This window comes from Benincasa hispida, chromosome 9 (genome assembly GCF_009727055.1).
Source record: "Benincasa hispida cultivar B227 chromosome 9, ASM972705v1, whole genome shotgun sequence".
Taxonomy (NCBI): Eukaryota; Viridiplantae; Streptophyta; class Magnoliopsida; order Cucurbitales; family Cucurbitaceae; genus Benincasa; species Benincasa hispida.
In genome coordinates, this window is record NC_052357.1 from 74740759 (window position 1) to 74751448 (window position 10690).

Sequence of the window (10690 nt, forward strand, 5' to 3'; positions counted from 1 at the left end):
AAGCTTCGTTTGATAAAGATTCGACTCTTTAAAGTTAAGTTTATAAATACTACTTTCACCTATAAGTTTGTGTTGTATTTTTTTTTTAAAACCATATCAATATTTTTTTAAAAAAAACTATGCCAAAGTTTGAAAACTAATCATGGGGACACTGATGAGTTTAGAGACTGCACGGGCCAAACAAGAAAGGGAAGTTAAGAATTCCACTCCAACTTTTACTCAAACATCTCTGATTGTTAGTCTTGTTCACAAAGTTTTTGGAAATGAATCTTCAGTGTTCCAAGTAACCAATGTTTTATTTCATCTGAAATGGTTTGTGGTTGGGAAGAGAGAATTCCAGTCCTCTCGAATAGGCTAGGGGGTAGGGGATTGCATCATTTCTTTTGTTTTATGGAGAAGTTGTCTAAAGAAGTGCGTGAAAATAGTTCCACGAGGAAGATTGAGGAATCGGGAATAAGTGAAGGATCAAGACTCAAGAGGAAGGACAAGTTGGATGAGATGGATTCTACGGCGAATATAAGTATCGGAGGAACAGATAAGAGGAAATATAAAAGATTGGAAATGTCGATCTTCAATGGGAAAAATTTGATGTCCTGGGTATACAGGGCAAAACATTATTTTGAGATTCACGAACTCAGTGATGCGGAGAAGGTAAAGGTGGCCATAGAAGGCAGATGGCACAGAAATAGGTTGAGAAACGGTTGGAAGCCAGCGAGAAGGAGATACAAGAGATAAAGAGTTTGATCGTCGACCTCTACAAGAGTATGGAAAAGTTGTCTGAAGAAGTGCGTGAAAATAGTTCCGCGAGGAAGATTGAGGAATCAGGAATAAGTGAAGGATCAAGACTCAAGATGAAGGGCAAGCTGGATGAGTCGGATTCTACGACGAATATAAGTATCGGAGGAACAAATAAGAGGAAATATAAAAGATTGGAAATGTCGATCTTCAATGGGAAAAATTCAAAGTCCTGGGTATACAGGGCAGAACATTATTTTGAGATTCACGAACTCAGTGATGCAGAGAAGGTAAAGGTGGTCGTAGTGAGCTTTGCACTAGATGAAGTCAACTGGTTCAGATGGAGCCACAACTGAAAAGCAATAAGAACTTGGGATGAGCTAAAGAAGAGGATGTTTGAATGTTATTGACCCACTGGCGAAGGGAGCCTTGGAGCCAGACAATTACAGATCAAGCAGGAGGGAAGTTACGAGGAGTATGTAAAGAAGTTTGTAAGATGACCAAAAATGTTCTCACCAATGAGTTTTTAACAGACTGGGACCTGCGATTCAGGCGGAGATCATCAACTAACATCCAGTGGGCTTGGAGGAAAGTATGAGAGAGGTCCAAGTAGTAAATGATCGTAACTTGGCCCTCAAATTGACCCTGAAGGAACTTGGCCTTATTGGGCCCAAAAAGGGAGAAGCCCAAGGAGGGAGCAAAACCAATCGCAAAATCATAAAAGTAAACTCTAAAGGAGCGGAGGCGGGAACGACTCGTTAGATTTCGATTTCGATCAGAGGGAGTCCGATGAAGAAAGAACCTTTGATCAAGCGGCTTTCTGACAACGAATATAGGGAACAGTTGGAGAAGGGGCTTTGTTTTTGCTGCAATGATAAGTACTCACAAGGACATCGCTATAAGGTTAGAGAAAATTGTGAATTATTTTTATTCATAATTGAAGAAATCATATAGATGAACTCATTGGAAGTGATTGGAGAAGCAAAAATCTCCCTACGTTCCATGATGGGATTTCTGAAACATGGCACAATGAAATTGAAGGGAGAAATTTGGGGGGCAGAGGTTGTTGTGTTGATAGATTGCGGAGCAACACACAACTTTATACACCAATGGCTAATTGAGAGGTTGAAACTATTAGTGACTAGAACGACAAAGTATGGGGTGGTGATAGGCAACGGAGACGTCATTAAGGGAAACAGAATCTGTAAGGTAGTGTTAGTGAAGCTACAGGAATTAGAAGTCAGCGATGATTTCCTTCCAATTGACTTAGGAAAGATTGATGTAATTCTGGGAAGCGGTTATTCACGATAGGATTCATAGGAGTTCATTGGCCTTCACTGACCATGTGTTTCACAGACAAGGATCGTATAATCAGGCTAAAAGGGGACCCGTCCTTAACACAAGCAGAGATATCGTTGAAGGCTTTAACCAAGGTTTGGGAGGAAGATGACTGGGGCTTCTTGATCGAGTTCCAAAACTTAGAAATCACAGATAATCGAGACATGCTTGAAGATGATGAAGGTTGGGATGAAGAAGTACTTCTAGTAATGTTCCAGTCTTTACTTAGTGAAAATGAGGATGTGTTCGACACCCCAATCGAGTTACCTCCCAGAAGAGAGATCGATCACCAGATCATCACAAAGAAAAGGGAACCACCAGTTAATGTGAGGCCATATAAGTATGGGCATCATCAGAAAGAGGAGATTGAGAAGCTTGTAGGGGAAATGCTACTTGCAGGGATTGTCAAGTCGAGTAGAAGTCCATATTCGAGCCCGACTCTGCTAAGTATGGGGGCTGGAGGTTTTATGTAGACTATAGGAGATTGAACCAGATAACCCTGGCCGATAAATTTCCTATACCTGTTATAGAAGAGTTGTTGGATGAACTTCGTGGCTCAACCGTTTTTTCCAAATTAGACATACACTCAAGCTACCATCAGATACGTATGAAAGAAGAAGACATAGAGAATACCACTTTTAGGACGCATGAAGGGCATTACAAATTCTTGGTCATGCCTTTTGGATTAACCAATACACCAGCCGCATTTCAGTCATCAATGAACCAAATATTTAGGTCATTCTTAAGAAGGTTCATACTAGTATTTTTTTACGACATCTTGGTCTACAGTCCGAATATATCCACTCATGAAACACATTTAGAAGTAGTGTTCAATGTCTTAAGGGATCATAAACTATTTGCCAATAAAAAAAATGCTCGTCCTGTCAAACTAGAATTCAGTACTTGGGACATTGGGTATCTCAAGATGATGTCGAAGTTGACGAAGACAAAATCAAAGCAATGGTAAACTGGCCGCCTCCGAAGAATGTATCAGAACTTAGAGGATTCTTGGGACTCACCAGATATTATAGGAGATTTGTTAAGAGGTATAGTTAGATTACATTCCCGCTTACCCAGTTTTGTAAAAGAATGCGTTTTGCTGAAATCAACAAGCCCAACAGGCGTTTGAGGAGTTGAAACAGGCTATGGTTAACATCCCTGTGCTTGCACTTCTAGACTTCTTATTACCATTTGTAATCGAGACGGGATGCCTCTGGGTTTGGGTTAGGAACAGTTCTCATGCAGAATTCAAAACCAATTGCATATTTCAGTCAAAAGTTGTCTCCGAGAGCCCAGGAGAAATCAATATATGAAAGGGAGTTGATGGTTGTTGTGTTAGAGCAGTCCAAAAGTGGCGCCATTACCTATTGGGAGCAAATTCACAGTCATTTCTAATCGGAAGGTCTTAAGATTTTTGATTGAACAAAGAGAAGGGCAACCCCATTTCCAAAAATGGTTGACCAAACTCATGGGGTATGACTTTGAAATTTTCTACCAGCCCAACCTTCAAAATAAAGCTGCAGATGTACTGTCAAGGTTGTCAGCCGCAACTAAATTGTTCATGTTAAACACACCATCTATATTAGACCTGGAGTTGGTGCTTAGAGAAGTCAACGAGGATGAAGAGCTACAGAAGATAATCTCTATTTTAAAAGAAAATTCGGAGGGAAAGCTTAAGTACCAATGGGAGCGAGGGAAGTTGTTGTACAAAGGGAGGTTAGTGATTTCAAAGACTTCAACTCTAATTCTATCTTTACTCCATACTTTCCATAACTCAATACTAGGGGGTCGTTCAGGGTTTCTAAGAGCCTATAAAAGAATGTTAGGGGAGATATTTTGGCAAGGGAGGAAGGCTAACGTGAAAAGATATGTAGAGCAGTGTGACGTTTGTCAGCGCAACAAAACAGATTCACTAAAACCACCGGGGTTGCTCCAATCGCTACCTATTCCAGAACATATTTGGGATGATCTGACGATGGACTTTGTTGAAAGACTACCAAAATCAGAGGGGTTTGACTCAATAATGGTTGTCGTGGACAGACTGAGCAAGTATGCTCACTTTGTCAAACTACGTCACTCGTTTTTTGCAAAACAAGTTGCAAAACTCTTTACCCAAGAAGTAATCAGACATCATGGGGTTCCAAAGTCAATTGCAACAGATAGGGATAAGATCTGCTTGAGTCATTTCTGGAAGGAGCTATTTTCCATGATGGGAACGGTGCTGAAACGGAATACTTCTTTTCATCCACAAACGGAGAGGGTCAATAGGTGTTTGGAGACCTATCTCTAAGATGTTTTTGTAACGAACAACCTAACAAATGGAGCAAATGGATTCCATGGGCAGAGATTTGATACAATACCACATTTCACACTTCCATTAAAACTACCCCATATCAAGTCGTGTTTGGAAGGAAACCACCAGCACTGATCTCATATGGAGAGAAAAAACCACTAATGGTTTAGTCGAGCAATAGCTGATGGCAAGGGATGTGGTACTAAATGCATTGAAAGAACATCTTATGGTAGCTCAGAATCAGATAAAGAAATGGGCTGACCAACAACGTAGGGAATTGAATTTCGAAGTGGGGGATGAAATCTACCTCAAACTCCGACCTTACAGACAAAGATCTTTGGCACACAAAAGATGTGAGAAACTGGCACTGAAGTATTACGGCCCCTACAGAATCAAGGAACGGATTGGGAACAGAGGAGAGTAGAAGGGGGTGTGGAATATTTGGCTGGAGTTGAAGTAGCTTGGGAGGATAGAATTCCAGCCCTCTTGAATAGACTGGGGGATTGCATCATTTTTTTTTATTTTTTTATTTATTTATTTTTTTTTTAATTTTAATTTTAATTTTCTTTCATCTTCTGGCTATTCTTGAATGTTTTAGTTTGTTTTCCCTGCATTTTCCCTTTTAAAGTTAATAAATAAAACTATCAGAGTGTGCTCTGTTTTTGGGGAAGGTTCTTGTTGGGTAATTCGTGTTTGCAGGTTGGGTACCTAACAGTATCCTCTAGAAATTTCTTACCTAAAGAAAAATTGCATCATTAGACTTGAAAGTGAGTAATTTGAATCATTTCAATACATTTTTTTAGGTTTAAATATTATTTTGATTCATGTATATATAGTTTTTTTACAATAGTTAATGTTTTGAAAACTTTCATTTTGATCTTCCTTCAGTTAAAAAAGGACAAAGATGGACATTCTAAAATTTTAAGGACAAGTGAAATATTATGGATATCTAAGGTTCCATCCAATAACCATTTTCCTTTTTGTTTTTGGTTTTTGAAAATTAAGATTATTTTATTTCTATTTCTTACAATAATTTGCATCTTTCTTTAACTACAATAGTGTGAGAACCTTAAATAAACTAACGATCAAGCTTTTTGATTTGTTTACTCAACTCGTAAAGGCAAACAAAAAAGGGATCCGCCTCGAATCAAAACTCTTTCTCCTTAGCACAAGCACTAAGGGCAATTTCGCTTTCAATCTGCTAGCTCGACTTCCTGTCCAGTCTGCCTTTGAAGCCTAGTTCCCATTTCCTTTGTGTATCCTTTTGTTGATACATTCCACCTTTCGGACAAAGACCTCTCATGGCAGGAGTTAGTATAAATCGCGAGTCTGTTTATAGTCGCGACTGTTGTCATAGTTAGCAAGGTTGAAACTTCCAGGAAAAAACTTCGAATTTAGATTTCTCTCAGTTAAGATAGGTAAAGTGAAAGACTCTTTCGGGTGTAAGACCTAGCCTTGTGAGTCGAAATAGAAAACCAAGATTCAATCTATTTGGGGGGTGCCCGAGCCCGGAAGCTTTAGTCGAAGAGCAATATACGAGATCGGCAAGAAGTTCACTGATTATGAGACAAGGTATACGGTTCTAAGCAGAAGTAGGACGATAGAGATTCCATTTAACTTAAGTTGATCTAGGTCAGAAGCAGACCTACGTCAGGATAACCCTTCTTTGAAACACTTTGGTAGTTCTGGCTTTCAAAAGACAAGTAAGGGACGGGGAGGGGGAAGGGAGTTTCAGGAACAAAGCCCCCGGACAAACCTCATTTTGATTTCATCATTGGTAGAGATGGAGCACAGACAAATGAAGGAAGGATACCGAAGGAATGAGTCACAAACAATTGAAAAGAAATAGCAACTATTTAATTAACTACGGAGTACAGACAGATTGAATTCTTAACCAAATTTCAAAAACTTTTAATTTTTAAAAGCTATATTTTTTTAAAAAAATTTACAAAATTTGGCTTAGTTTTTTAAACTAGTAAAAAGTAGAAAACAAAGGAAGAAATTTGAAGGTGGAAGTAATGTCTTTAATTTTAAAAAAAAAAAAAAATTACCAAATGAGGTCTATATGATAGGACTAAATCGAATCAAAATGCCAAAAAAATACATTTTGGAAGCAAATTAAGGAAATGAACTAAAACTAAAAATAAAGGTTAGAAGTAACAAAAACTAGAAGTAAAATATACGCTATTGGATTGTTAACTGCCCGGGTTGTCTTTAAAAATACTAATAATTTAATCGATGAGCACAAAGAACAGTCTGAAAAGTAGTAATAATTTAATCGATGAACATAAGAGGAGTGCATTATAATACAATCAGGTTTCAATTGGAAGAAATAGACATGGGCTAGTTGGGATTACTGGGCCAGAGCACTTGTGTTGTAGACTAGAAGGGCCCCACCTGCAAGCAGGCCCAGAAGTGTTACGGCCCAAATAGCCAGCCCAGTTGTACCTGCAATTCAGTCACATTCCTTATTGAGCACAAGGTCTTCTGTGTGTTTCTCTCCTTTTTTTTCTTTTGAAAAAAGAAACACAGTCAAATTACATATTTGGTCTCTATAGTTTGATAAAATTCTCATCCTACCGATGGAAGTATTTTTGAAATTTTGTCAAATCATAAGGCATAATTAAAACTAAATTTTAATATTTCTAAAAATATAGGGACCAAATTTACAATTTCACGAAGAAGTATTGGTTAGAATTTGTTACCTGCAGCATATACATCACCGGTTGGAGACCATTCATCAGTGTTGTAGATAGGACTGGAAAATCCAAATAATCATGTAAGATAATGCATAAAAGATAACAAATATATAATAGAACTATTTTTAAATATAAGAAAATGAGTCAATTTATTTACAAATATAATAATATTTCCAGCAATTTTACCATTTAAAACAATTATCTTGTATAATATGATATTTGCCAGCTAAATTATTTCATGCCAATGGAAAGAAGAAAATACGAGTGCTAACACGAAGGGCTTTAAACATAATAGTTATTATTATTTTATAAGACGGTCAAATTACAAATTGTTAATTTTTTTTTAAAAGAAGTTATAACTTGCCAAAGTAATTAGTAGATTTTAGGTATGAAAGGAAGAAAGGGAAAGGTTATGTAATATGTACCTGTATCCGTCAACATTGGCGCCGTACTTGTCCACATATTGGTATACTCCCTTGCCCTGAATCAAACTTGTGTTTTGTTAGATAGTCCACATCAATATTATAATGAATTTCACTTTTCATCCTAAAGTTTGCAATTTGTGCTTTAAAAAATTCAACAATCAAATTCCCAATATTTGAAAAGTTTTTTTCATTGCGTTGATGTTGCAATATTTAAAATCAACTTTGTGCATCCCACCAAATTATCCAATCATTTAGTACTTTATATGTGTGATGCATAAAGATGATGCATCTAATATTCTCACCCTATATTATGGATGACAATTTTGTTTTAGTGCCGGTAGACTAAATTAATAGTATAGGTAGAAAAATCTAAAATTATCCATAAGTGCAGCAAAAGAGATATAATCAAATAAATAAAAATAAGTTAATTTATTTACAAATATAGAGTCATAAACTGCAATAGACTTCTATCACTAATAAACACTGACATTTTGCTATGCTTGAAAACATAAAATTTGTATTCAATTCATCCATGTAAAAAATCTAAAACACCCATAAGTACATCAAAAGAATGCTAATGAAAATGATTGAAATCATAAGAGTAAATATTTCCCATAGTTTCATAAGAATTTTGATGTATATAGTATTTCACGTTAAAAATTGTATATCCTTTTTTCTTTGGTTTTTGCAATATATAGGTGCATCTTAAGATGCATCATTACATACAGACGAAAAGCAAATAGTAAGAATAATTTAACAATCATGGAAGAATTTTGTGTGATGCACAAACTCAAAGATATGAGTAGGAATGCAGCAATCATTTTTCTTAATTTTGACGTGAAATAAAATGAAACTTCAAAAGCATGTTTAACTACGTGAGGCAGTTTAGAAGCGTGGTGAAGAAGATTCCAATTGAAAACCGATCGCGAATTCATGCAGAGAGGTCTTTCGAGATGAAAATTACGATCGAAAAAGAAAAATTCTAAAGAGAGAATCGGCATTTGCAATCTCACCGTCGGCTTCCTGCCGGAAGCATCAACGCCGTTCCTCAAGTTCATGCCTCCGCCGATTCCTGTCAACATCCGGCCAAAGAAATTACGCGCAAAATCGAACGAATCGCAATATATATAGATAGATAGATAGATACGAACCGTAGGGCTTATCGGTCTTGATTTTCTTGCCGCCACTGGCCTCGACTTTGAACGAAGAAGAAGTCCTTGCGAGTGAAGGAATTGGAACATGGCGGCGTAGATCAGCCGCCGATCTCTGGACGGCGAAATTGGACGGTTTAAGGCTAAGAGAAGAAGCTGCGACGACGGAGATTGCCATTTGCGAAGAAGAACAGAGGCGATTGCGTTGTTGTGGCGATTGATGGAGCAAAGAAAGTGTTTGATATAATTACTGAGAGAAAAAGGAGTGGTGATTGGTAAGAGAGCACGTCGCCGAAAAGGTTGAGTGGCTCAAAGCTGGATATGATTCGGTAATTCTCTTCCCTCCATTTTTGGTCTCTCTCTAATCTAATTTGCATACTGCCGATTCATCAACTGGTATGTGTTCTCATTTGAATCTGCAAATTTAGATTCCTTTTATCTTAGCTTTCTATTGCTCAAATCATTATGATAAAACGATGATGCCATGACATTTAAAAAATGTCATATCTAGAATTCATGACAGTTATTTTTTGTCATTGTATCATTTGTAAAGGTATAATGTTCAATAACAGTTTTAAAAAAAATATCATAATTGAACTTTAAATGACAACAAATAATTGTCACTAATGACCGATTTCTTACCATTAATGATAAAGACTACTCCTAAACTTTGTAAAAGCTATTTTCCTACTTTCAAAAGTTGCAATATTTTTACCTAGAAAAATTCTCTCGGTTTATTGTTTGCCACATCAACAAGCTTTTTAAAAATATGGTGAAGTCAGATATAAATAAAAGGGGTAATATGGTACTCTAGCAGTACTATAAAGTTTAATTTCCTAGTTTTCTAGACTTCCAATTTTTTTTTTTTTTTTTTTTTGTTCTAAATGGTTTGTATTTTAGGGTAGCTTTGAAATTTTTATGAAAGATCAAAGATAAAATTACATCTTTTGAATTTTTTTGGGTAAATATCAATTTACACCTTTAATTTTGGGTTATATCAATTTAAACATCAAACTAATGAATTTAAACCTTGAACTTTCATGAGTATATCAATTTAAACTCTAAATTTATAATTGTATCAATTTAAACTCTAAGGGTTTCATGAGTGATATACTTTTAAAAGTTTGAGGTTTAAATTGATATACTTATGATAGTTTAGGGTTTAAATTGATATATTTATTAGTTGCGGTTTAAACCGAACAACAATTAATTTGAGGTTTAAATTGATACAATCTTAAAGTTTAGGGGTATAAAATGATATTTGTCCAATTTTTTTAAAAACATGGATGAAGTTCAAAGGTATTTTTTAAATATATATAATTTGGCTTATTGTATTTATGGGTTTGATGTATTTTGTTGTTTGTTTGTAGGTTTTTGTATTGGATTTTAACAGACTTTTTGGCCAACATATTGTGAAGTACTTATTTTTCTAAATTAAACTATTGGTTGTATTATTTTATTTTATTATTATTATTTGTATAATAAGAGCTATGAGATTCGAGACACGAGCTATGATCCCTTTGGTGATAGCTGCTTGTTGTATTGCTGGTTTGATATCAACTTTGGAAAATAAAAAATCCAAAAAATTGTTAAATAAATTCTGAAACAGTTGGAGGAAAATAAGACAAATATTAATAAAAGTCTGGAAATTTAAATGGAATATTTTTTTTTAAAAAAAAAAAAAGAAACAAAACAACGTGGAAGTTTAACAACCAAGTTATGGTTTACACTTTACACTTTTTTATATAATAATAAAATAAATATAAAATTTTAGGGAAAAAAACTAACCAAATATCTATAATCATTTCAATTTTTGTTACAAAATTTTGAAAAATTTAACAGAATATTTAAAAATATAAAGGCAAAACAATCTGGACGTTTGACGTTTGACGACCAAGATTAGATTCACACCTTTTTACATTATAAAATAAATTTAAAACTTCAGGAAAAAGAACTAAATTAATTTTTATACTCATTACAATTCTGGCTGTATCTAATTCGTAGTTTAGAAATTAAAATAGAATATTTAAAAATATTGAGTAAAACCAA

At 35.3% G+C, this 10690-nt stretch overlaps 1 protein-coding gene across 1 annotated transcript; it reads right to left on the reverse strand.

The window, feature by feature from the left end:
* Positions 1–6574: 6574 nt before the first annotated feature.
* Positions 6575–8989, reverse strand: LOC120086437 (photosystem II 10 kDa polypeptide, chloroplastic-like). Its single transcript, XM_039043086.1, has 5 exons — positions 8642–8989; positions 8504–8562; positions 7491–7546; positions 7072–7124; positions 6575–6814 (listed from the first exon to the last, which is right to left on the reverse strand). The coding sequence occupies exons 1-5, from the start codon at positions 8817–8819 to the stop codon at positions 6720–6722; spliced, it is 441 nt and encodes a 146-aa protein (XP_038899014.1). The 5' UTR covers positions 8820–8989; the 3' UTR covers positions 6575–6719.
* Positions 8990–10690: the final 1701 nt, after the last annotated feature.

Bases quoted from the DNA above. Each gene is read 5' to 3' on its own strand.
- LOC120086437 (XM_039043086.1), bottom strand. From the start codon at position 8,819: ATGGCAATCTCCGTCGTCGCAGCTTCTTCTCTTAGCCTTAAACCGTCC. The intron at 7,547-8,503 runs GTGAGATTGCAA...AGTTTGATTCAG, and splicing joins CTTCCGGCAGGAAGCCGACG to GGCAAGGGAGTATACCAATA. The intron at 7,125-7,490 runs GTACATATTACA...TGGATTTTCCAG, and splicing joins GCCAATGTTGACGGATACAG to TCCTATCTACAACACTGATG.